Source organism: Candoia aspera, chromosome 6 (assembly GCF_035149785.1).
Source record: "Candoia aspera isolate rCanAsp1 chromosome 6, rCanAsp1.hap2, whole genome shotgun sequence".
Lineage (NCBI taxonomy): Eukaryota > Metazoa > Chordata > Lepidosauria > Squamata > Boidae > Candoia > Candoia aspera.
In genome coordinates, this window is record NC_086158.1 from 41,689,719 (window position 1) to 41,716,784 (window position 27,066).

At 37.9% G+C, this 27,066-nt stretch overlaps 1 protein-coding gene across 1 annotated transcript in view; it reads left to right on the forward strand.

Moving 5' to 3' along the window:
* TRPM2 (transient receptor potential cation channel subfamily M member 2) overlaps nt 1–23,421 on the forward strand; it is a 51,501-nt gene extending 28,080 nt beyond the window's left edge. The window contains exons 13-33 of the mRNA XM_063306835.1: nt 965–1,102; nt 1,547–1,676; nt 4,203–4,348; nt 5,882–5,994; nt 6,920–7,133; nt 7,881–7,999; nt 8,663–8,795; nt 8,931–9,102; nt 9,868–10,051; nt 10,435–10,616; nt 13,345–13,477; nt 13,847–13,934; nt 14,452–14,539; nt 16,437–16,588; nt 17,792–17,865; nt 18,079–18,180; nt 19,136–19,222; nt 19,831–19,936; nt 21,269–21,370; nt 22,463–22,579; nt 23,118–23,421. Of these exons, the coding sequence (XP_063162905.1) occupies nt 965–1,102; nt 1,547–1,676; nt 4,203–4,348; nt 5,882–5,994; nt 6,920–7,133; nt 7,881–7,999; nt 8,663–8,795; nt 8,931–9,102; nt 9,868–10,051; nt 10,435–10,616; nt 13,345–13,477; nt 13,847–13,934; nt 14,452–14,539; nt 16,437–16,588; nt 17,792–17,865; nt 18,079–18,180; nt 19,136–19,222; nt 19,831–19,936; nt 21,269–21,370; nt 22,463–22,579; nt 23,118–23,243 (2,706 nt within the window). The 3' untranslated portion in view covers nt 23,244–23,421. The remainder of the gene's footprint in view (nt 1–964; nt 1,103–1,546; nt 1,677–4,202; nt 4,349–5,881; nt 5,995–6,919; nt 7,134–7,880; nt 8,000–8,662; nt 8,796–8,930; nt 9,103–9,867; nt 10,052–10,434; nt 10,617–13,344; nt 13,478–13,846; nt 13,935–14,451; nt 14,540–16,436; nt 16,589–17,791; nt 17,866–18,078; nt 18,181–19,135; nt 19,223–19,830; nt 19,937–21,268; nt 21,371–22,462; nt 22,580–23,117) is intronic.
* The last annotated feature ends 3,645 nt before the right edge of the window (nt 23,422–27,066 follow it).

Genomic DNA, 27,066 nt, shown 5'->3' on the forward strand with positions numbered 1-27,066 from the left:
AGAATCATTCCATTCTGCAGCATTTTGTTCTTGCAGGTCTCACTCGCTATATTCACTATCTTTCTTCAACCTACTGGTATTTAGATCCCCAGCTCCATTTTCTGCACCCCACCTATTCTTCTGTGGCATTTTTCTGATTTATTCCAAGGCTGAAAGCAGAAAAAGTGTTATGCTAAGAGTCCTGTATTATAAATTCCTGATCTCCAAGCAATAGCCTTGGAAGATTTAGGCAAGGTGAGGGAGAAAATCAAATTCAGATTTTTCCTTGCCTTTTGTAGCACAAGGCAGATAGTGGTTTTTTTTTTAATGTGAGAGATCTGTTTGAGGACTATTATTGGAGAAAAATAATTTACTCTTTCTCTTTCCAGTACCATAAGTTGTTTAAAAGAGGCATTGTTATTGTTTCTGTATATATTCATCCTGTCCTCATTAATGGGGAACAGAGCTTACAGGTCAAAAATCTATCTACTGAGAAATATCTGAAGGACAAAAGATGCAAGTATGTACACCAGTCTTCCCCAATAGGGTGTTTGGGATATCATGGTTATTCTATTTGGGAGCTATGGAAATTGAAATCCAACAGATCTGGAAGGCACCAGGAAGGGTGGTAAATATCATAGGAAATAATGCCTTTCAATGGTGTGATTAGGGAATTTTAGAGTGTAGTTAATGGTCTTTTACAGGAGAGGGTAGGGGGAAGGGCTTTTGAGATGAGGACATGTCTTCTTTCACTTTCTTCCTATTGTGCTAAGCCAGCCATGCTGTTCTGGGACTCATCTCTTTTTGCCAGGAGAGTCCTGGGCTGCTGCCTCAAAGTCCTGCTCTTGTATTATCACCGCTGCCTTTTTCATTTAGATCTTCTGATCTGTTGTCTGACATTGATCATCTTTCTGATGATGCTAATTTCTTCCCATAGGTGCAAGGAGATGTCATTTCCTTAAAGATGGTATTTCCTTTCCTATAGGTGCAAGGAGTACATCTTCGACCCTTCTATAAGCGTTCTGCTGCCCAGGCACCATTCAGCATGGATCCCGTGAGGGATTTACTCATATGGGCAATTGTTCAAAACCGCAAGGAGTTGGCTGATATCATCTGGGCCCAAGTAAAGTCTTCTGTTTTCAAACCATCTCTACACATGGCTGAATCAAACTCATTTGGCTTTGTAGTGTTGGAAATGCAGATTAGGTCTGGTAAATGTAGCATTGTAAATGTTTTTATTGAAAGTTCTTTTTCAATATCTATGGTTGACAGAGATTCATCAGTAGATAGAAGATTTAACTTGCAATTGCAAAAGGTATAGTTTAGACACAGATTTACCATTTTGGGGGGAAAGAGCCATAGTCAGAATATGCATCTCGCTCTTTGAGGGAGATGGGCGATGATGAAATTCAAAATATAAATAAATACAGAATTGAGAAGGAAAATGGCAAGAATCCCTGCAGTCTGGGAATGTGCATTCTCCCTTCCCAAACAGACTCTCAAAGATTACACAATCTGCTTGGGGCCAGAAATATTGTCTTCATGCTAACCCATCCTTTTGCTTCAGAGCCGGGACTGCATTGTAGCAGCGTTGGCCTGCAGCAAGATGCTGAAGGAATTATCTAAGGAGGAAAATGACACTGACAGTACTGAGGAAATGCTAACCCTGGCAGAGGAGTATGAGGACCGAGCTATAGGTGAGTCTAGGCTGGTTTTGTAGATGAATCATTATCATCATAACATACAACCATGCTTTATTCAATTCCTTGCAGTCTTACCTGGGACAGCTATTCACACACAACTCTTTCAGAATCAAGCAAAGAAACTGTAGCAAGTGCTACAGTTCCATTAATGTGAACACAAGCTGCTTCAATTCTAGTTAGGACAAATGTCATAATTAGAGTATGTCAGTACTGGACTAACATCATGGCATTTCCCTCTTCTTGACTGCTGAATCTTTGTTTAAAGTAGCAAATAGAAATGGAGTTTTTTTCCTTGATTTTCTAAATTTATTATAGTAAATGTATACATGTTTATGGATTTTCTGTGGAATATTTCTAGCTTCTAGATAGTTTGAATGCAAATCAGATTTAAATCAAGAGTTTATGAGGTATCTGTGCTAACAGAATTGAGTGCAAATGCCAGTGATAACATTGTTGTTCATATGCAACTTTCAGAAGTAAACTAAAGTGTGTGCACTCTTTGAAAAATAAATTTAGTTCCAATTCTTGAATTGCTTTGACTAAATTAAGAATGCATCAAATACTATTGGATATAATGGGCAATTTTTAAAATCTCATATACCTTCCATTTGTGCCTTGGTTGCTACATTTGTGCCTTTGTTGTTGGTAATACAAAAAAATTCTCCTATTATCTTTTCCTGAAGCACATTTACAAACTTTTGATCCCCTTTCAAGAACAAAAGCTGATTGGTTTGGCTCTTATAAAAAAGAGTGTTGAGCGCCTTGGATAATGAGACCATACTAATAAAAGTGGCAAGTTTTGGGTGGGATACAGTTAAAGAACATGATAGTTTTCATAAGAAATACAATTACAGGTATTCTTCACATTTTGGATGAAGTTTAATTTCTTTAAAATGTTGTTATATAATTTTAATAATTGAAAGTAATATAAAGTAACTTATTTATAAACACTGTGCTCACCGTTATTAATTCTTGCTAAGTACTGTTTATAACCAATGTTCAAAACCTGTTTTTGAAGGAAGGAATTTTGCCTCATGTTAGTTCAAGAATAGATTATATAGTATCCAAGTCACATAGACAAGACTGTTTCTACTTAGTTACTTCTTTAGGCAGCTGATTTGATGATAGCTGGTATCTTCACAGGATGGGGTTCAATAGAATTGATGTCAGTAGTGGTTTTGGTCTGGGTGAATAGGTAGGGAAAAGGCAATATTTTCAGTAGACTTTGACAATATCAATTCTCCCACTCACCACTACCTATCAGTCAAATTTCATAGAATTGATGCTTTTCCTCAGCACAGAAACCAGGCAGTTGGGTCAAAGATGGCTAGAACAATGAATTTTTTCCTGAACTAATCTGTCGCATTTCTATTCTGAATATGCAGGAGGCAAAGTTCTTTTTAACATCATAATGGTCATGAAGATTGTGTGGTTGACATGGGGCTAGACTACTATATTTCTGTATGGTCTAAATATAATAATATGGTAAAGGACCAAGCTTGCTATATATTAATCTTTCTCAGTGGGAGTTGTTATATGGATCTTCTTTTCCTTCTTTTTCAATTTATTATTATCATTATTCCTTTTAATTGTATTGTCGCTGTTGAATCACTTTTATTTTTTTTCCCTGTTAATTTATCTGTGTGTGTGTGTGTGTGTGAGAGAGAGAGAGAGAGAGAGAGAGAGATTCATATGGCCTTGGGGTGTGGCTTTTCTACCTCCAGGCTAGAATTCTGTTCCTGAAGCTTGTAGGGAAGTTGGGGTGGGGGGAGGGAGTCAAGTGAAGATATCAGCAGAAACAGAGGACCGAAATCAGATTAAAATCTCTGATGAAGAGGACAAGGAAACTAGGATTCTGATTACTCCAAGTGAATCCTTTTGGGTCAGTTCATTCCACTAATACATGAGTAGATAACAGTTTTGCAGTTAGGGGTCACTTTTTTTCAGCCTCCAAGGAAAAGAAGCTGTAAGTTCTCAGGCTCTGGTCCACAGGCCACTAATGGTTCATGAACTGCATTTAAGTAGTCTGCAGAAAGGCTGCAGAACATTCAAAAACAATTTGTCAGTCCTGTATTGCACTTCTTATTATTATTTTTCTGAAAAGAACTGAAGTTGTGTTAATATAGTTTGGATTATCTGACAGGCTAATAAGGCCTACCTTGAAGTCCATTGTTTTTTTATTATTATTATTAATGTAGGACTTGTTTTAATATGATGCTTGGGCTGAAGAAAAAAATGTTATTAAAATATGAATTATGGATGTTCTTTAATTTCTAGAACAAAAATCATGAAGTTATCTTTCAAGATGAGATGCCAACAAGTTTTAAAAAAAAAGACATCTTCCTACCTCTCTTAGCCTTATCTATAAAATCAGTTATGTGGGCCCAGGGAACTTTGCTGCCTTTCAGTATAAGTTACTTCACGGGCTTTTGAAGCAAAAATGCCTCTCCATTCCATAGAGGGAAATTGGGACAGGAATGTGATAGGAGTTAATATTTCTAATGTTGCTTGCTTTTCTAGGTGTCTTCATAGAATGTTATCGGAAGGATGAAGAAAGAGCCCAGAAGCTCCTGATCCGTATCTCTGATGCTTGGGGAAAGACCACATGCCTGCAGTTAGCCCTGGAAGGCAAAAATATGAAGTTTGTTTCTCATGGGGGTGTTCAGGTGTGATTCACTTACTTATGATCCCTTCAGACAACAAAGAATACAATACTGTTGTTTTGATTCCAAATTAAGGGAAACTATCTATCTATCTATCTATCTATCTATCTATCTATATTTCAAATTTAGTCACCACCCATTTCACTCAAAGAGCGACTCTGGGCAGTTTACAATAAAACAATCCATTTTCTTTGGTGTGGATCAGATCCTATCTCAGCTGTTGTATCAAGTACTGGGTACCAAATATTGAGAAGAATTGAGAGCTTTTAAGAAAGACAGTAAGGATAATCAGAGGACTAGAAACTACATAACATGAAGAAAGATTTTAAAAAGTGGGAATATTTATATTTGAGAAGACTGTGGGAGGAAATTATTGTGGTCTTTGAAGATACATTATGCAGAAGGTCAAAACTTTTTCTCTATTATTCCAGAATGTAGGATAATGGATTTTAAAAGGATAAAATGAATAAAAACTCAGATTCCTACTGAATATGTTTTTTTTTAAAGGTGGGTCTAAGTAGCCCTTGCCAGCTTGATGTCAACCTTATTTACTGCCAATTGCACAATATGTAACCTCTGCAAATAAATCTTTTGCTAAGGAATTATTGCACTGCTGAACAAACCTCATCCACTATTTCCTTTTCAATTTCCAATTCACCTTCCTCTGTTACTGCTGCTACCTTTCCTAGAAAACAGTGCATATTTACACACACACAGACACACACAACCTACTGCGGCTAAACCCCCAAGGATACAGAAGAATTAACATCTTAAATAGAATTCTCACCAGGAGATGTTTTCTTTCCACAATTTATAAAAGTGCCCATGTCTTCCTGGCATAAGACATTCCATGGTTTGCACTATGTAAACTCTGTACCAGTGAAATGGCATTTGAGAACAAAGAACAATACAGTTTTTGAGCAGGCAATTGAAGTTGAAGTGGGGATAGGGGATAGGGGAATATTATACAAAGTCACCACCATTTCATAAGCAGTATTTCTAAACCAGAAGACAGCATGACTAATTTCACACTAAAAAGACCTAGATTAAGTTTTTAACAAAACCAACCACATTTCTAGGAAGAAGCACTTTTAAAAAGACACACAGAAAGAAATTTTCAAGGAAAAAGCTCTAGAATTTTGGAAACAACTGAAAAACAACTTTTACAAAAGAAAACAATGCTATTTTGGAAGCACATGTTTCTAGTCAGAAACATGGAATCCAGCTGTCGCATAGCAGCCCATCATACCTGGATTATATTTTCCCAGTAGCGGCTTACTGGGATTCATTGTTTCTAACTCAGCTCAGAATTTTGTATCGTGCTGGGATACACCCATGGTGACCCCTTCTGTCTTGATAGACCATGGCCAAAGTGTATTGCATAATCCCTTATTGTCCATCTGTTCATTACTTAGCCTCACTTTTTTTGGCCTAAGTCCCTTGGTGAGTTCAGTCTCAGTCTTTTCTGCAAACTGGTTCCCATGTATGTCTCATATCCAGGACATCTAACTCTTACAATGCCACTTCTCTTTTCAGGCCTTCTTAACCAGAGTTTGGTGGGGGAAGCTGAGTGTCGATAATGGGATATGTCAGGTCATCCTGTGCATGCTGTTCTTCCCTCTTCTCTATACAGGCCTCATAACTTTCAGGTACTTACAGAACTTGGCTGAACTGTCTTATGGCAGTACAGGGAGATTTATAGGGCTGTGTAACTTCATTTCACCTCCCCATTGTGGAAAATAAAATGCCACTAGGGCAACATTCAGATGTGCCCAACCTATAAACTACCCTACTCCTCTCCAAAAGGCTGATTAACTTATATGTTATGTGGCATTTTATTTATCACCCCTATAATACTTGCAAGAAAAATTGTGTGTGATAGTTTTTAAAGAAGTCCTGATTATTTTGAATTCCCAGCATATATGTAGATAGCAAAATAAATATGTCCATCACCTTAATTATTAGATTTGTTATTTTTCCCTCTACAGCCATATTAGTATCATGCGTGAAGCACCTTCAGTTATGTTTTTCAGCAATATGCGGCTTTCATAAGAGAGTCAGCTTCTTCATTCTCTAGATTATTGAAATCTATACAATAAGTACAACAAATAGTCTAGTATTTCCCACTTTCTAGTAACACAATCAAGCAATAGATTTATGTCCAACTTGAAGCTGATGAAACACAGAATCAAATTCAGTTCAATAGCCAATAAAAGCATGTATCTATATATATTTTTGCTATGTCTAGGTGTAGCTTCCATGTTAACAAATGCCTTTTAATTATGCTTAAAATATGGGGTACTCGTGCTATTCCAAGAGGGAATAAAAAAAAAAGTTGGCACAATTTTTAAAGCTAAATATAAGCATTGTCAGCAATTATCCAAGGTGAGTCTTGACAAGCTTTGTTTGATGAAGAGAAAACTAAGATCATTGACCAAGAGTTAAGACTATCCATGTGGTATTTCAGTCATAACCATATAGTAGACATAGTGATATGTGGAAGAGGTATGCAAAATTAACTTCTTGCTGCAATTACAGCCATGTCAACCTGCCATCCTTCTTTCCTTTCCACAGAAAAAACAGGACCCAGCCAATTACTGGTTTGAACCGCTTCAGAGCTTTCTTCACTGCCCCTGTAGTAATCTTCCATCTCAACATCCTTTCCTACTTCAGTTTTCTCTGGCTATTCGCTTTTGTGTTGATGACAGATTTCCAGTCAACTCCATCCTGGGCAGAATATGTCATCTATTTCTGGCTCTTCTCCTTGGTGTGTGAAGAGACCCGGCAGGTATTGTTGCACAAATCTCCACAACATTGCTCTTTAGCTTCAGACTGTCACCTGATCGTTCAGTTATATTGACCAACAGGAGGCACCGCATTACCATTTTCATCCCTATTGGGAATTGTCGGATGCAGGTACCCAGTAGAGAGTATGAATCCCATAGAATAACATTTAGCTACCCATGTCTGACAATTCCCAATAAGGATGAAACCAATAATGTGGTGCCTCCTGGTGGTCAATATAATTGAAAAATACCTCAGAGGATATACATTGTGTAAACATAGAGAACTCATGTAAAACCCCATACATGGGGGCATGACATAATATAGTATCTGTATCTCTTTCTATTCTAGGACCTTAAGGGAAGGTAGGCTATATGTATATGTGTGTGTGTGTGTGTGTGTGTGTGTGTGTATATATATAAATATATATAAATTTGAGAAGTTATCTGTGTGTTCTGTATGCTAGGAATGTTTTCTCTGTTTAATGCCCTTAAATGGTTAGGGAACAAACCTCCCTAACCATTTAAGGGCATTGCATTCAGTATCCTAATTCAAAATCAGATTAATCCATGGGCTACTAGTTTCAGTGTAACAAGAACTGTGATTTAACAACTCCAGAAATCTGTTTTTTAGAAGAATGCATGAGACTGAGGAAGAAAGAACATCCAAACTTACTTTCTTTTCAATAAGCTATGGATTATTATGTAGGATCACAATGCCTGAACCAACCCATTTCTCCTTTTTTTGACAGCTTTTTTGTGAACCTAATGGGTTTGGCTTGGTGAAAATGGCTTCTTTATATTTCAGTGATTTCTGGAATAAACTGGATGTGTGTGCCATTCTGATTTTTATAGTTGGGTTAATCTGTAGGTAAGTCACTGTGCATGGGTACCACCCTATTTTGCTGAGAAAAATTTGGGGGAGGGGGGGAGAATTGTTTCAGTATGCTGATTACTATTTTTAAATTAAATTACTATTTTATACCTGATATCATCTACAGAAGAAAAAGTAATCAAAATATAAATCATTTTCACCCAGTTGCTTTTGCTCTAAGTACCCTAAGATCAGACTTAGGCTTATATCGTATTCTCTCAACATTTACCTCAGAATTAAAATCACTTCCTTTTAGCTCTACATATGAGGAAGTTTCATCTGTATGCAATTCCCCGTTGTTAGCTCTTTGATCAGTTGGACAGAGAATTGTCCTGAGTATACAGCCTTTTTGGCTAGCCTTTTCCTATACAGAGATTACTATCCTGTTAAGTCCCCACAACTTCTTTCATCCTTTTTCATAATTTGGTTAATATGCTAAGCATGCTGTGAGATATTGCTGTAGAGGGAATGTATGCGTAATCGTCTTTGTCTGTTTGAATGATTTTTTGCCTCAAGAAAAATACTAGTTTGGATTTCTGAATCCTTTGGTAATGAAGACCTCCTTATAATTAAGACCAGGAATCTTTGGGAATATTGCCCCAATGTTACATTGGTAATACAATTAATAGATGTGTTTTTGTTTTTATCCTCTGTGCTAAGATGGATTCCAGCCACTTTATACCCTGGAAGAATTATACTATCCCTAGCTTTCATCATTTTCTGCCTGCGTCTGTTGCACATTTTCACAGTCAGTAAAACTCTTGGCCCCAAGATCATAATAGTGAAGAGAATGGTAAGTTGTTGTTTCTATTGATAAGCACCATGATAACTTAATAGTAATTCTTCATAATTCACTTTTTGATGAGGACACCACGGCCAAAGAAAATTTGAGTGACCGTTTTTTTTGCTTTGGTTGGTTGGTTTACAGATGAAGGATGTCTTTTTTTTCCTCTTCTTCTTGGCTGTTTGGATTGTATCCTTTGGAGTAGCCAAGCAAGCTATCCTAATCCACAATGAGAAACGGGTAGACTGGATCTTCCGAGGTGTTTTTTACCATTCGTACTTGACATTATTTGGACAGATCCCCTCCTATATTGATGGTATGGAATACAGAATTACTTCATACTCTGGACTAGCAAGGGCCAGTTTGTTTGATTGTCATTAAATATCTATTCATCACTAAACATCTTATCCCACAACTGACCTTATCTGAGGAGTGTTTGTACAAAGTTCATAGTGTGCAAGAATCAGCAAAACCTGACTATGAATGAATGGCTAACAGGGTAGGTAGATGTGATAGATTATGCTATGCCAGATAAATCTGCAGCATAAATAGCAACTATGTCATTTTGCTTGTCTTTATATGAGAGAATTTTAACCAGATGAAGCCCTCTCTTTTAATCCAATTCTGGTCTGCTTAAATGACATGTATGAAGTATATGCCTCCAGATTCTCTTCTTGCTCCCAAAACAATTACATTGCTGTGCTCCAGGGTTTGTGTTTTAGACTGTGGCTATAAATATAAGACCAAGTAACCACAAGGTCCTCAGATGAGTTGTGACCTGTCCCTGGCAGCATTTCAATGGCAGCACATCTAAATAGCTTTTCATAGACCAAGAAATGTATGTGCAGGTCTGAATCATCTCATATGTAGCACTGTCTTTTAAAAATCAAATCATATAGGGTTGAGTCATTTATTCCAGGCCTTTCCATTAAAAAAAAAAGTTTCTAAAGCCTTTATAGTGATAGAAATCTGCTGTTCATATGGCAATACAGGCTACTTACGATGGATCAGAGAACTAGATGAGCTTCCTCTTATTGCAGTAACACCCAGCACTTGTTGGATTCACTGTGTTTCCTAACAGGAGTGAATTTCAACCTTGATCAGTGCAGCCCAAATGGGACTGATCCATACAAGCCCAAATGTCCTGAAAGCAGTGAAGCCAGCCAGAAGCCCATCTTTCCGGAGTGGCTGACAGTAATTTTGCTTTGCCTGTTCCTACTCTTCACCAACATTCTCCTTCTCAATCTCCTCATTGCTATGTTCAAGTAAGTTTCACACTCTGCATTCTGCATTGCCTGATCATCATAAAGGGCCCTGAGGCTCACAAGAAAAGAAAATGAACATGTCTGCTGCTGAATCTCCCACATTTGTTGTAACAACTATAAACTGGTATAGAACAGAGAGTGAACCAAAAATAATTGGCTCAAAGGCAGCTAAAGAGAGGTAGCATTAATAAGTAGTAATAAATAGTTCTATAATATCCATTCTTCCACTATTGTAAATAGAGATGTTGTTTCTGTACTGACCCCTAGTTAGTGGGAAACATGGGAAAGCACCATTGTACTCTGTGGTATTAATGGGGTATTTAGAAGATTAAACTCACTGCATGGCAGAGCAAACTAATACATGTGCTCTTCTTCTCCCCCAGTTACACATTCCAGCAAGTGCAGGAGCACACTGACCAGATCTGGAAATTTCAGCGTCATGACCTGATAGAAGAGTATAATGGCAGGCCGCCAGCACCACCACCCTTTATCCTCCTAAACCACCTGCACCTATTTGTCAAATGGGTGTTTTGTCGGAAGCCAACCACACAGCACAAGCAGCTCAGTAAGGAGCTCTGTTGTGTTGAGCCATGCTGTGTCACTGTTGAGCTTCTGCCTGTCAACAGCTTGTGACAACTTGTAATTCATTAACACTGGAAACAAAGGGAAGAAGAGATTGGAAAGGGGTGATTTTTAGAACATGGAGCGTAGAAAAGGCCATCAGAGCCTTTGGACCTCTTATAGATCTCAGAGCATACCAGCACTATGACTTAACTAATTGGTACCTCTATTTATAAAATTTTGGGGCTGTTTTTGTTGTGTGTGTGTGCGCCTCTGTACTTTTCTTTGTTGTTGTAGTTGTTCTCAGCAAAATGGAGGTTATCAGCCAACCATTCAACAGAACCAATGTTCTCCAGGTTTACTAAACACGCCCATTAACATTACTTTTGTCTTCTTAATATTTAATATTAAACCAAATTTTTCACTTCCTGTTTTTACTTTTATAATGAACTCTTAAGTCTTTTTCTGACTTTTGGTTAAAAGGAGTGTTTTTGTATCTCAATTTGTTATTGTTAATCAAAGACCTCAGATTTTGGTTTCAGTCCTGCCACCTATAAATTTCTACAGTAAATTCTAGTTAAGCAGGTATGGGAACAATATGTACCTTCATCTTACTCCCTACCTTATTCTGTTCTACTCTTTTCTCCAAATTCAGTTCTTACAGCAGTTTCTTATTCATTGCAAAGATGAGAACCTAAATAAACAAACAAATAAATAAATAAATAAGGAACAAAAATAGAAATACCAACTGGCCATAAACAGAACTGGTAAATGGAAACCCTGGGTTAATGTGAAATATTAAGAAAGTACACAAAGGTAATGCCCACTCCCATGTTTAGTGAACTGACAGTTGACTAAAAAGCAGAGTACAAAGCAGATACAGAGTTTTGTTTTCTAAGGATCAAGGAGCTGATATAAAGAGGAAGCTAATTCTAGAAAGGCAGTGACAAAATTATACAAAATCATGATGGATAAGAGCATCTCAGTTCCAGCAAAAATAATTAAAGCAATACTTCTTCCAGTGGTAATTTATGACTGTAGAAGTTGAATAGGAAGGAAGGAAGACCTATGGGGAAAGTTACTAGAATTCTATGGACAGAATAAAGAACCACTCAGTCTGTCCTATGTGACAGAGGAAGCACTGTCTGCAGACTTTAATTTGGGTCAGTTAATCAAATATAGAAATTTTCCAAAAGAAATCACTTGGCCAGAGACCTATCAAATGAAAAGGATTACGAACAGAAGCTGACAGTTAATTTTATAGAAAGCATTCTATATTTCTTTTCCTAACTCTGATCTTTGCTTCTTGTGATACCATATCAATGGAACAGAGAATCCAGAATGCCCATAACATGAGGGATGTTAGAATTATCAATTCCTTCTTTGATTCCTAGTTAGGTAAACATTCAGAAAATGGCAGAAATTTTGTTAAAGACACATCCAATATTCAGAGTATTATTTTATCTGAATTTGTGAGGATCGTGGGTTCAGATATCACAATAGTAAGAAATCTCTCTGGAACCAATCAGGTTTCAGTAAAGTATTTCTTTATTGTAAGATACAGTTCCATCTCCATCTAAAGATGCAAGTGAATAAGATGCCCCAGTTCTCTCCTTTTACATGCCCCAGTTTCCCGCCTTCATTTGAAATTGAATATTTGCAGCTGCTATTGGCTTTACAACATGATTCCCAGCAGCGTTCTCCACTGTCCGTTTGCTGATAAGGTGTTAGCCACAACACTCTGGCGTCAGCTTGCTGGATCAGTCAATGATGTCTCCGTTTCTCACACAGCAATCAATCCTCCACCTCCCCCCTTTACAGCCCATGACAGAGGAGAAGGACCAGAAGGGGTTTTTATGTTTCTGGGCCAAACCTGTGACAAAAATTTTCTATCTCAGAAGATTATACATTCATCAAGATTTTTGATATCAGAACATTTTCCAGTTTGGGAGAGATTTGGGTTGTTTATCTGAAGTTATCTGCTCATAAATAACTATCAGACATTAAGGTACATATAAATACTAAATTAGGAACAGTATAAAAGGGCACACATGCTGAAGTTACAAATGGTCACCACAGTTCATTTTTACTTGGCTGTGCTTCAGGTGGACCTCTTAAACAAGTACTTTACAAGTGTTTACACAGAAATATGTTGATTGTGCGAATATTGCTAAAATAACATATAATCTTTTGATACTACTATTGCCTGGTTTAACCTGCAGTAGAATTTTGGTTTTGCCTAATCAAAGATGTAATGATAATTTGCCTTTAAGACCTCAAGAAACTAGTGTATAGGATGGTGCAGCATTTTGGATTCAGACAAAAGGGTGTTTCGGAGTATGTAGCACCTCCTTGCATCTCTTTTTTTCCAGGATTATGTGGCTGCTGGTGTACAATTCCAGAAAAAGATCTTTTTTCTTTAAGGAGTTTACACTACATTTGCAGCCCCCAGTGTTATCTTTGGCACCTCTATGTGCTCTTTTTGTCTCTGAATCTGAAATGCTGCAATACCATATCAATGTCAATGAAAGTTTGATGGTATACTTGAAACCCTCTAAGTGTGTCTGATAAGGTAACAGCTCAACTAAAACAGAGACATACAAGGGGATTTTATGAATGTAGAACAATTGCTCACATAAAGGCTGAGAGTGCCCTTGTGATACTTAGCAGGAAGAAATGAAGATGAAAGCTCTATGTATTATATTCCTAATCAATTTTGATTTGGCCTGCAGAAAAAAAACTTGAGAAGAATGAAGAGGCAGCTTTATTGTCCTGGGAGATGTACTTGAAGGAAAACTACTTGCAACTCCAACAGTGTCAACAGGAGCAGACTCCTGAGCAGAAGATCCAGCACATCACAGACAGGTGAAGACTGTCTTTGCCTAGGTAGTAAATGTCATCAGGTCAGTTTATTATCATGATTGTCAAATATAATTCAGAAGAACGTGAAAGGTCTGAGTAGCCCTGCTAATGCATACCTCATTTAAGGCCTTCTGACTACTCCAAGCCCCACTTGTCCCTAGCGTTCCCATTAGGATTCAGAACACAAGTTGGTAGGATTTTTTTTTTAACTTCAGAAGAGATCTGCATATATTCAGTAGTAGAAGAGCACCCTAACTAATTGAATGTGGGGCAGTTGGTTGGTTATTTCACCAAACATCAGATTTAGAAGGCATAGTCACTCTCCCTTTGATCCTGCTTCAAATGCTAATCTCTGGTGTGTTTTTTTCCCAGAGTGGATACACTAACAGAAATGCTGGACCTTGATCAGGGGAAAATGATAGGGGTATTGGAACAAAGGATGTTGCACTTGGAAGAACAGGTGAGGCTGACTTCTGAAGCTTCCTTCAGCTTAATGTAGCTGGAGAAAATTGAAGAGTTATGCAAAGCATGGGTCCATCCGAACATAAGGCAGCCCTCTCAGAGAACTGAAAAGATCTGGAAGTGTATAAGACTGTATCATGTCAGCCATACTATAGTATTTACAAGATAACATTGCATGCTTTCAGAAGTAAAGGGGTCTCTGCAGATCCCCAAATTCTACGGACGCTTCTTGTCATTAAATTCCCCAGCGTCAGGAAATACGGTAAGTTGTTGATTAAGCTATATAATAATAAGCTATGTTATACAAGTAGACACATTTCTCAGTGGGATGACCAATTTTTAATGGTCTCTAGTAGAAAGACTATCACATGAACCAACATTATAAACATCACTTTTGAGTTCTTTTGGGGGGATTAAATGCACTTAACAGCCATATCTCCCAATCTCCTTTCTAGACAGAGTCGCTATTTGATGAATGTAGTAATTAACAAACGCAATGAACTGTTTCTCTCTAGACATTCCAGTTTGTGAAGGCATTGCAATGGATTGTTCAATCATTGTCTCATAGTGGGTTTGGTACAGAGGAAGATATTCCTGTTTTAGGTATGTTTGACTGCAAAGGACCAGATTTGTATTTTGGTACACATGTATGTATCATTTTCCATTTCTCCTGAAATATTCCTAAATGGGAGCCTAATCTTTCTTTGACACTTTCCATTTTGAGAAAAAAACAATTATACATACACATCCTTTATAGTGGAACTGTGTTTTTTCTAATTGTTAGAATCTGAATATAAAATACCACAAGAAGTAAACAAGGAATTCTTAGTATTCCAAGCTATATTTTGTTCTGCTCACTTTACCTCATTTGAAGATGCATGTAGAGTTTGCTTAGCACTGACTTTCATTATGGAATATCTGCCATATATCTCAGCTGTAGTGATATTATGGGCAGAATCTTTCCTGAAGATGGCAGGTCCCTAATTTGCTGTATTACTTCCTGCAACAAATATTGACCATACCATGTTGATCCTTACTGCAGTGCTGAGAAACTATCAGATATAATTAAGGTACTGGATTACAATGAGGGATATTTCAGGCTCAAGTCTTCACTTGACTGTGAAGCTCATTAGATGACTTCAGGACAGTTACTATCCCTCTGACCAGCCTACCTAGATAAAATGAGAAGAGATCTCTATAAGCACCACTTTAAATTCTTTAAATTTTTAAAGAGGAAAAGCAGTATGTGTCTTCCCCAATGGCACTTTCTCAGGAGGGAAGACCACTTAAGTGTTCATAACGTGAGAATGTTAGAATTTGTCTCAATTGCTTACATACACATTTTACTATTGTTGGATCTAAAAGCCTGATGTGGAATGAATTGAGTAGGAACTTAGGGAGTCTGCTTTTTATTCCAAAGAATTTTCAATAGCATGACAAGTATCTCACGCTGTAGAAGGAAAAAGTAGTGTTACTTTTCTTTAGCGAGAAGGGTTCTCAATACTGAAAATAATTCTATTTTCTCTCCTGCTTATGTACTATATTATATTTAATTGTTTGTTGTGTTTACCACTGGATTCAACAAAAAGGACTCCCAGTGGTTTACAACACAAATGTAAAAACAGAATAAAAACATAACAGCCAATAAAAAACACAACCATAAAACCAGTAGGTGAACCCTCAAAGGTCTTCTGGTACAATGTTGTCTGAAAGCCCTACAATGAGAATGACAATGTAATCTCAAATGGGAGGGTGTTCTGCAACATGGGAGGGTGTTCCGTAACATGGGAGCTGCAGTAGAAAAACATTGCCTGTAATCCCAGCCCCTTTCATCTCCACTTTAGGGGGTTCATTAAAAGATATCAGCAAAAGATCCATATTGGAGAAGTTGGGTGGGCCACCTCCATGCTTCACACCAATTGCATTTCTGAGTAGTCTTCAGAGGCAGCACCATGTAGAGTGCATTGCAGTAAACCAAACAGGTGGTGATAATAACATGAGTTACTATGGCAAGGGCCCCTTGCTCCAGGTAGGGTCACAACTGGACACAATTCCCTGTAGCCATGGTCTCTATCTGCCGTCAGGTGGTAGCCATGAGTCTAGCAGGACACGCAGGTTACGGATCTGCAAGAGTTATCAATAGAGAAAATAAAATAAAATAAAAATAAACAAAAAATATATTATGTGAATATAATCCTATAGTCTGGTCAAGGGCCCATGTTGATTGGGGATTATAGAAGTTGAACACTTAATACACCCAGAGGATACAGTACATTACTGGGGAAAGCTGAGGTACTTGACTTGCCTTTACAGTATATGTGTTTCTTATCCAAGATTGCATATGCTAGTACAATGATAGATATTATTCTATCTTAGAATAGTGTAAGTCACTAATGCTCCTCAAGTGCAAATAGAATTTATTCCAAAAGTACAGAGATGCAGAAAAAATGTTGCATTGATTGATTATGCATACAATAAATAGAGTACTGTGTTTTTCTAGTCCCTAGCAGAGCTCCTGAAACAAAGGAGCACCATGCAGAGGAAGTCTCAGAATCTGTACTCACCCTGTACCATGTGAGTGCTAGGAACCTCTTGTATCCCAAGTCCATTGCCATTCGTTTTCCTGTGCCAGATGAGAAGGTGCCATGGGAGGTAGGAATCTTAAATTTAAGAGAGTTGGGTCAGGGTCTGTGTCAAAAGGAATGATTGCCAAATGGATCAGCTAGGACTGATTTGAGGCATATTAATAGTGCATATTTAAGTTACCCTCTTACCAGGCAAATCTGAATTCTGTGCTACGGATCTCCTGTAAAGAATTCTACATAAATTAACCAGTCTACAATTCTGAGAATTCTGGAAAACTACAAGCTAGATAAATACATATAAAGTGATATAAATATAGTTGGTGGGACCTGATCAGCCCTGTCTGAGAAGCTTTGACTCTGAACTCAACATGTAAGTGGAGAAATTTTAAGCTCTGCAAACGTTGGTAGAAAAGTAATGGGTAGTATCTGGTTTATAGCAAGGAATTAATGCTTGTGGAAAGAAGTCAAAATTGCATGTATGAGTGTGCCTGTTCTGACTTTGTTATATGGAATTGAAAGTTGGATATATTAGGAGAAATATAAAATTAAGCTGAATGCAGTAGGCATGGAAGTGTGTGTGATAAAACAAAAAGAGATAGAGCCAAGAATTAACGGGTCCTGAATGTGGATTGAATAAAAAAGCAAATGATAAGTAGACAAAAAGAATGTAGAGGTGATTTGATCCTATAGCAAAAATGAATAAGGATTGAATTGCAATAGACCGCAATGTGAGGAAGGGGAAGACAAGAAAGTCATGGCTGGAAGGAATTAATGAGATCCTTTAAAAGGGAGAGTTGTGAGTTGAGAAGTTTAAAGAACACAAAGCAATGTATAAACAGTATATGAACATGGTGGAAGCAAGGGTAAAAAAATGATATGGAGAGGTACAGCAAATGGTGTTGGCTTAACTAAATTTTGCTTCCTTTTCTTTTGTTTCCTTTTCTTGTCTCATGCATATGTACAGTACGTAACTATTGCTCATGCATGAACAACCATGTTTGTTTATTAGAAGGTATGTATGCTGTTCATCTCACAAGATCACAAGAATAACAAAGCAGAACTCTAAAACAATAGAAAAAATAAACAATTATGGTATCATATTTGTGAAAGAAGAGTCCTGATCCACTGGGTGAGTTTAAGGAAAGACAGATCAGGCAGAATTTGGGTTTTCACTTTGGAATTCTCCAAAATACTTGGTGCTTGAAATGAGAGTACATACTGCTATGCAAAGCTCTGAAGGAAGTCAAAAATAGCCTTTTTTTCCTGGCAGATAGAGTTTGATATCTATAATCCACCCTTCTACAGTTCCGAAACACAAGAGATTACACCAAAGTTCCTGAGAGAGTAAGTGCGCTTATAGCTATTTCCTACCACTACGTTCCTCTCACTATACCTGACCATGCCTATCCTCTTTATGGAGGTGCTTTTTGTTCTGTTTGCTTCTATCACACATTCTCTACCGATTATTTCTTGTTACACTGGGGTCCTTTGGTTTAAAGGCTGCTTTTCAGTGACCAGAAATACTAAAAGGGTAAAAGTTTTGCGCCTATCTTCCAGCAATCTGGAGAACCTTTCAAGAATAAACTTCAACAGCCTGGATGGAGATATCAACAGGCAGAGCTTCCGCGGCACCTATGCTATTGAGGATGGCCTGCCACTGTGAGTCTGATAACACAGGGGGGGTCTTGGTTACTCTGTCCACTTTATGATGAAAATTAGTTATTGTGGAAGTTTAGCAGTCAGATAGAGTCCTATCAGGGGTGTGCTGAATGTCTATGCTTGAACTCAAACATCCCATTTCAAGTGCAGATGTTACAGTAGATAACAAAGCAAGATACTTGGAAGTATCTTGTTCTCCTTTTCAATTTCACAGTATTTTGATCAGATCTGTTGGGAGTGCACATTCCAGCAGTGAGAGTGGCCAGGACAAAACCAGGGTCAGATGGGTGTGATACACAGTATTTTGTTCAGTATGAAATAGGAAGACAGGTTACCGCATTTGCACCCAGGCATTCTCCTCACTCGGCTTGATAGTAGATCATACCAATAAAGCTAGTGAAAGGATAATGTGAAAATGTCCAGTGGTCTCAGAATAAAAGGCTCATAGTCACAGGTGCTGAACTTCACCTCCCCAGCTTCAAAGAGTTGATGTCATAGCTCTGTGAAATACCTCTGTCTGTTTCCTTAGAGCAGTGTTTCTTAACCTTAGCAACTTTAAGATGTGTGGACTTCAACTCCCAGAATTCCCCAGCCCCATGCTGGCTAAGGAGACTCCTAAGAGACAAAATCAATTACTTTCCTACTTTGTTGGGAGGCAGCCTCTTCTCTTTCAGCAGGTTATCTAGAGATGGATTACTCCATAGGGAGAGCCAGGTCAGTCAAATAATACTTTTTTAGTTGGATGATAGTCAATCCAGTTGCCTTTGTCAGCAATTGGGTTTTTCTTCAAGAGTAAGTACTAGTGAGCCATAGTTCAAATTAAATCCCTGTTAATAATTGTTGAGCTTACCATTCTCTGGTCATTCCCTTGTGCATTTGTTTTGAGATGATAGATCCCATGAGAAGCAACATCACTATGGCCCTAGCTCATTGCAGAACTATTTTTTTCTTTCAGAAATCCCATGGGCAGGACAGGCTTGAGGGGCCAAGGAATCCTTAGGTTCTTTGGACCCAATCATGGCCTGCATCCAGTTGTGACACGGTAAGGAAATTTTATCTGCTTCATTTTGTGATTTGTTTTCTTATTTCAGTTTTATATTCATTGAGAGATTAGAAGCAGAAGTCTTGTTTTCACAGGTCAGTATTGTGATCTACCTTCCTCTTTTTACCGCACTTTTGAGCCTTAGGTGTTAGGTACCTTTGCAGCTGAAGTGTGGTATCCATGACAACAGCAGAGAAGAAAAAAAAACTTGGATGCTCATGATTTGATGTAGGTCATAAGAAGCTGTGTGTAGTTTCAGAAGACTTTTTCTTGATATCACAAAGCAGAGCATTCATCTTAAGTTTGCAATTGATAAGTTACTGAAGGAATATTTGAGGCTGAATAGGATAGAGACACTGGAAAAATCCATTACAGTGATTTCTAATCTACTATGCAGAGGCCTGTATCTTTTTTTGGGGGTGTGTGTGTGCATAATGAATATCTGACACTGGTGTAATAAAGTTTATTGACTGTATATATTTATGTAATTACATTTGTATCCTGCCTCTCATCTAGATAATATTCAGAGCTCAGTCTGCTTAGTACTATAGATTTTACCATGTACCTTTAGAGCATACAAAAGCAAGATGTAATCTCTTCCTTTATAGTTGGCGGAGGAATGTTGATGGATCCATTTATAGAAAAAACTTGAAGAAAATGCTGGAAGTCCTGGTGGTCAAATTCCCTTTCTTGGATAATTGGGCTTTGCCTGGGGTAAGCATATATGGGGCAGTCCATCTCCAGTAGGTTCTAAGTTGATAGTTTAATAAAGTCAGGCCACTTAATAATACGTACTGTTAAAACAATCAGCTGCATCTATAGAAAGAGAAAAGTGTGGCTGCCTTCTGAAGTTTTTCATAAGGAAAACATATGAGTTGGGTGCATTTTCCATTAACTAGGTAAGTGTGTGTTCTGTGCTGTAGTCTGAGCTTGATTCCAACAATGTGGCATGTGTCTAAGAACCTTACATACTTACTTACTTCAATTCACCCACATAAATACAATCATGCCAAAAAAACCCCACAATGACAGGTTCATCCCATCTACGGGCCCCATGCCTGGGGAAACATCCAGGTCTTTAAAGATTATGAAATGTCAAATGGATCAAACCCAGAGCATTGCCACTTAGCCAAATCTAGTGGCTTGGGCATAAACAACTGGAAAAAGGTATGAGGGGCTTTATAGGTAGGAACCAACCTCTTGAATTGCACCGAGAAGCCTACTGGGAGTCAATGCAGCTCACAGAGCAGTGGTGCAACATGGGCACACTGAGGTGCACCCATGCTGCTGCATTCTGAACCAGCTGCAGCTGCTGCTGATCTTCAAGGTCAGTCCTATTTAGAGTGCACTGCAGTAATTTATTCAGGAGGCAACCAAGACATGAATGATCCTTAGTAATGCCTTCCAATCCAGGAAAGGATGCAATTGGCACAGAAGACAAATCTGTACAAAAATCCCTCCTGCCCATGGCTGCTACCCATTTCTCAAACAGGAGCCACAATTCCAGGAGGATCCCCAAACTGTGTCCAGTTCTGCCTGGGGCAGGGCAACCCCACAAAGAACTAAGGATGGTAAATCTCTGGATCCAGAGGGCCTCGAGACCCAAATCTGTCCAGTTTGCTAGCGTCGAGTGAAGCTTGTTCTTCCCCTTTCAGATCTCCACAGCCTCCAGCACCAGCTCCATACGCTCCAGCTCTGGCACCTCAATAGCGTCACTTGGTGGGCTCCAGGGGAGAGATGTGTATTTAAAATCCTTGATTTTAATAACTCAGGCAAAGGATTCCAGAATTCTTATCTGAGTTTCCATCACTGTATATACTATTCACCAAGCTGGTAGCCAAGAAACCAACTCATATTTTCCTGCATCTAGGAGATTTATTATTTTGTTTTGTTTTGTTGTGTTTTAAATTTATTAGGAACACACACACCAAAAAACTGTCAACTGAAAACTGAATAGAAACTCCTGTTTTGAGTAGCATTATAGTTAATAGTACGTGTAAAGTGTTAGCTGCCTCTTACACTAAATAATACTTTGTTTCTTTCCAGGGATCTCTTGAACCTGGGGAAGCATTGCCACAAAAAATAAAACAGGTCCTAAGACGAGAGTTCTGGCCACAATTTCAGAAATTGCTGAATCAAGGAACAGAGGTATTTGGGCCATTCAGCTGGGGCTTGATAAAAGGAGAGAAAAGGGTCATATAGACACTGTTGGTGAACTTTTCCCACTACCTTTCTAAAGACATAACAGTAGTAGAGAATTGCACTTGTGATGCTGGAGTTACATAGTGCATAAATATGCACATAATGTAGGTTTGAATCAAAGATACATTTTTTTAAAGACCACATTTTTGAACAATAGACAAATCACAGTATTTTGCAATTTACTGAAGGCACAGAATTGGTCATGCACATTTTATTTCTTGAGTTTAGGGGGCATTACTATATGCACTGATGCAACTATACTATGTAACTATACTATGTAAGGTCCCCAGTATTTAGCAATGTAGACTTGTTATCCTTTTGCACAAGCCTGTGATCCAATGATTTATCCAATAGAAGAGAATGTATGAAGCTCAGGGTTGGGTTTTTGGTGCTATCTGAGCTTGGTTGCTTTTTTGGCCAACTTTTCATTAACCAGGCTGGGTAACATCATTGGTGTGAGGGAGAGTGGAGTTTGCTGGCTGTTTACATACAGCAGCTTGCTCTGCTGTTTTGGTAGGGATGTGGCTCTTCCTTGATGGTTCCTGGATAGGGTATTGTTCCTTCCCTGGTAATTTATCTGGTGCTGGTTCCTGCTTATCTGTGTGTTGGCTGCTGGAAGGGATACGTTCTAGGCTGTTTCTTTCCTTCCTAGGCTTTTGATTGTCTCTTTTAAATAGTATGTAAGCACTTTTGGATTTGGCTTGATGTAAAATGTTAGCCGTTTTCCAGTCAAAACCTGGGTTGATTCTGTCCATTTGTTGCAAGACACGATAAAAACTCCTTAATCTCACATGCATACAAAAAACAGAAAAATGCCCTGCCTTCTTGGGCATCTGAACTAAAGGCTATTTTCTATAGTAAAATAATAGTACCACCAGCGTCTTTCACAGAGGGAATGGTACTTTTAAAATATTTACTCCTACCCACTATCCTGAGAGAGCTGTGCTTTAGATTAATAAGAAACTGCTCTATCCTCTGAATGATACCGGCCTTTCTGTCTTTCCTCTCTCTATCTCCCTGGATCCTACTTTCTTCTAGATATACAAAGGGTATGTGGATGATCCAAGGAACACAGACAATGCTTGGATAGAGACAGTGGCCATCAGTGTACACTTTGAAGATCAGAATGATGTAGAAATGAAGCGTCTAAATTCGGTACATGTCACTAGGGCACTTCTTACCATTATGCCATAGAGCTATCCTCTAGATGCAGATTCTAAGATTCTGTGAACAAAACCCAGGGTGGATGCCCAGAGAGGTAGGTGAGGTGTCTAGGGGAAATTTAGGAAAGCACTTTGAAAGGTGAAAGACCATAGCATGGAAAAGAAAGAAATGGACACATATTAGAGAAGAGAGAGAGATTTTGTCTGTGTGTGTGTGTGTGTGTGTGTGTGCATGTATGAGACAGAGAGATAGAGAATGGGTCACAATCCCTGAGCATGTAATAAGAGGAACATTCAGCAGCTCCGATGAAGAGCACTGTGTTGTATATAGTGCTGAGCAGAGAAAAAAAGTGCAGCCCTTAGGAGTGTTTTATATACTCATCAATCACTGGTTAATAGACTCACTGAGGTTTTTGAGCAACTCTACTCATATCACATGTCCCAAGATTGTTTCCTTCTGGCTTTCATGAGGCTGCAGGGTAACTAATTATGACCAAATTCCTTTTGCTTTCTGGCATTTCTTTTTCCAGTTTCTCCAGGGTTGTGACCTTGATGTGATGGTGCGATGGCAGATGGTGGACAAGAAGATCCCCCTTTATGTCAATCACAAAGAACTTCTGAGGAAAGCATCCGTCCTTTTGGGAGCATATTTCTAATGACTAATCAGCAGCGCCAAATTTTGCATTTGCATTTCTCCCTCAGCTCTTTTTAAATGCAGCAAACCAAGCTGTGCCCTGCTTTTCGGTGAATCTCTTGGTGCATTTTTCCATTCCAGCTGAACTTAGAGATGAAATTCTTCTTGACTTGGCCAAAAATGTATGTCTGTTTGAACTGCAAAAGAGAAGGATCAGTGCTTTCCTTCATTTTACTGGAGCCCTGAATTCCCTTTCTAACTATGCCACACATATTCCTGTGGATCAAAAATAAGTATGATATTGCTGCATTAGAGAAATGGGCTAAAATATTTACATATTTATTTGAAACATTTCTATGCCACTTACTATAAACCAATACTTGATCAGTTTACAATAACTAAAGGAAACTTACTAAGTTCATTCCTAAGTTCTTCACTTAGGAAATGGAAATCAAATGCAAAGGTATAGGACTGGGGAAATTTCTAGCTGTGAAATAGAGTTTGAAATAGTGGTTGATCACAAATTGAGTACAAGTCAGCAGTGAAATATTGCAGCAAGAAAGACAAATGTAGTTTTAGGCTACTTAACTATTTCACATTAATTTTATGTCAGCCAGGCCCTACCTTGAGTATTGTGTCCAGTTCTAGGCCCCACATTCTGAGCAAGATTTGGAGAAACTGAAAGAATATCTGAGATGGATAATCAGGGGACTAGAAACTAAGTTTTGTGAAGAGAGATTGAAAGAACTGGGAGTATTTAATCTTGAGAAAAATAAAAGGGAATGTGATAGTACTCTTCAGATACTTGAAAGGATGTTACTCTGAAGAAGGTCACAACTTGTTCTCCATTATTACATAAGGCAGGACACAGAATAAGAGACATATTTACAGGACAGTAAATTCCAATTGACTGTTAGAAAAAATCGTTGGCAGAGTGCTGGAAAACATTTGGCCCAGGAGAGATCAGAAAAGTCACACACCAGGCATTTCTATAAAAATAAATTTATTTACAGAAAGCACAAAAACGTATTTACAGGCTTGTGTATTTTCACAGCCTCTCAGAGAGGAGAGAGCTCTCTCAGAGAGCTGCTTACTGGCTGCAAGGCTAAAAGAAAACTGAAACTAAAACAAGTCCAGGCAAGGTTCCTCCCTTAGGCAATGCAACTATTAACACCTAAACTGAGGAAAATTAAATTCAACCTCTTCACCCAGCCAGAATGATTAGTTACCATAGTAACCTTAATCCCTGTAGCAGAAAAACAATATACCAAACAAAAATGTCCTAAAACAAAGACCTCCAGACTCTTCTGGGTGTTTTACCAGAGCAATAAAAAGCAATTAAGCTCATGTGTTCTTATATAAATCTTGTACTACCATTTGGATACAAAAAGGTTTACTTTGCATTAACTTGTGCCATGAATGTAGTTATCTTTTGGTGAGCTATCTATCTATCTATCTATCTATCTATCTATCTATCTATCTATCTATCATCTATCATTTATGTCTGTCTGTCTGTCCGTCCATCCATCCAGTTTTTACTATTTTTGTATTATTCTAATAGCCATCAGAGCTTATCTACTAAGAGAAGTTGGAGGTGCACTGCCTTGGAGTTTGTGAGATCCTCTATCTCTGCCTGAGCCATGAAACCCTACAGTAAGCTACACTGATAAACAGGTAGCCTGATTCACAATTCTGTGAGTTTGAGTATCTGCTGTGAATATCTCATATGCTTAAGTGATAGGCTATATTTCTAGGCCTGCTGTTTGTAGATTAGTTTCCCCTCTTTGAAAAGAATGGGGATATCCCAAGTGTACATCTGAAGTTGCTGTTTATGAATCCCTATTTATTTAATGTAAAGGAAGGTGAGGTGTGTATGCAAATACATCTCCACATTCAAATTCATCTACACATCATAAGATCCTTCAGTTGAAATAAATGGGATACATTAATGCACACATAATATAAGGAATTTTTGCAACAATTTAAATAGTGTCTTAAAACATGTAGAATCCTGTCTCCATTAAAAGCAAATGACAGAATTAGACACAATAGTCAAAATAACAGAGTAACAAAATGGGGAGAAAAATCAAGTGACCTCAAAGCCATTGTGAAATGAATCTCAACTAGCAAAGACTAATTGGGCCTAGACATAAAAAAGTTCTGTCGTATGCCTCCCCGAAAAGAGCACTTGATGATTTAAAAATGCACAGTACCTCTTAAACCATTTGAAAAATGGTTAGTCTACAAAATTAGTCTATCCGCCATCCAAAAAGCAACTGGAATTAGAGGTTTAGAGGAAGTGGCTGGTAAGGAAAGGGTTACAGGTTTTCCCTTTCTTCATTCTAATTCAAATGACAGCTGTTTTACATAAATTAGGGGAAAGGCAATTGTAAAACCTCACTTCACCCTTGTGCCAGAGCTATCTATTTCCAGAGGTTCCCAGTTTGTTCATCAAATGATCCTCCCAGGATAGAATGTTTCACTCTTAACAAAGAATATAAGGAACATATTCATTGAAATGGTGCTGGTCTAATTATGGAAGGCATCATTAATTCAACATGTGCAAAATTAATTAAAAGAAGCTGCTTCTCTCTTCTGAAAATGTCATTGTTGAGGTCTTTTTTGCTTCTATTTTTTCTTGCCAACAGTATTCAATACTTATTCTTGATACTCATAATAGATGGGGATTTTGTGATATTTCTTAATTTAGTCCAATAATTGTAATGTTAATGGAATCTGAACTTATGCTTCATTTTGGTCTGTTCTTCTCAATAAAACAATTTGCTTCAGCATGTGTTGATATATCAGTGCCAGCAATGCCATTAACTTTACTGCTGTTACTTATAGATAGAAAGACTGTAGAATAAATTGCTTTATAAACAGCTTTTCCTCAAAGATTTCATTCTATTAATCAGAAGCAAAGCAGCTTGAATAGCAATTTGTGTTCCTAGTTTTATGTTTAAATATTCAAGGAGAATGAGAAAAATAATCTGAGAAGGTCCACAGAAAGTATGCAAACATATTTGTGGTCATAAAACAATTCCCCAAAAATGTGAAATATTCTCATATACATTATTTCAACAGCATATCCACTATTGAACCATACTTGGCACGGTTTGACACATGAAGTATGTGGTGGGAAGGATTAAGCAATTCACCATTTGTGTTATACTGTAGTTCTTTCTAGTCAATCTCAAAGTAAGCTAAGGAAACAAGAATTACTGTTTTTCAGTCAAAGCTGCATTTTCACATGCAGATTGGTTGGACCGAGCACAAATCACAAGGCTGCTCTCTCATCTCTATCAAAGTTTTTGTTTTTGTTTTTTTTTTACAAATAAAGTATGGGTATGTGTAGAAAAAGACCACACACTTTACAGCTGAATGTATACAGTATATATTTCTATTTGCCCATGAACTGGATCTTGACCAAGATGTGTTGTGCCTTCACAAACAGAATCGATGCGTGACCTGGCCCAGATACAGATACAGGTGCCCAAAAATTATGTTTATGTTCCAGAAGCAGAATTTCAACCATAGCAACCATGTAAATTGCTTACGATTGCAGTCTATACAGTATCTTCTTTCTGTGCGGTTCCCAGGATGATAATTTTAAAAATAGCTAAACAGCTTCTAAAATTCCTTGAGCTCTTCCAAGTAGAAATAAACAAACAAATTCTGGTCAGAATCAGATTTAGGCATAAGTTAAGCAAGCTACAATTTAGGGCCTCCAATCTGTAAGGGCCACTCAAAATTTCAGGGTTTTTTTTTTCATTTATTACAGTTTTACTATAATTACGTATATGAAAGTCTCCATAAATTAAGTCCTCCTGTATGGATTCACACCT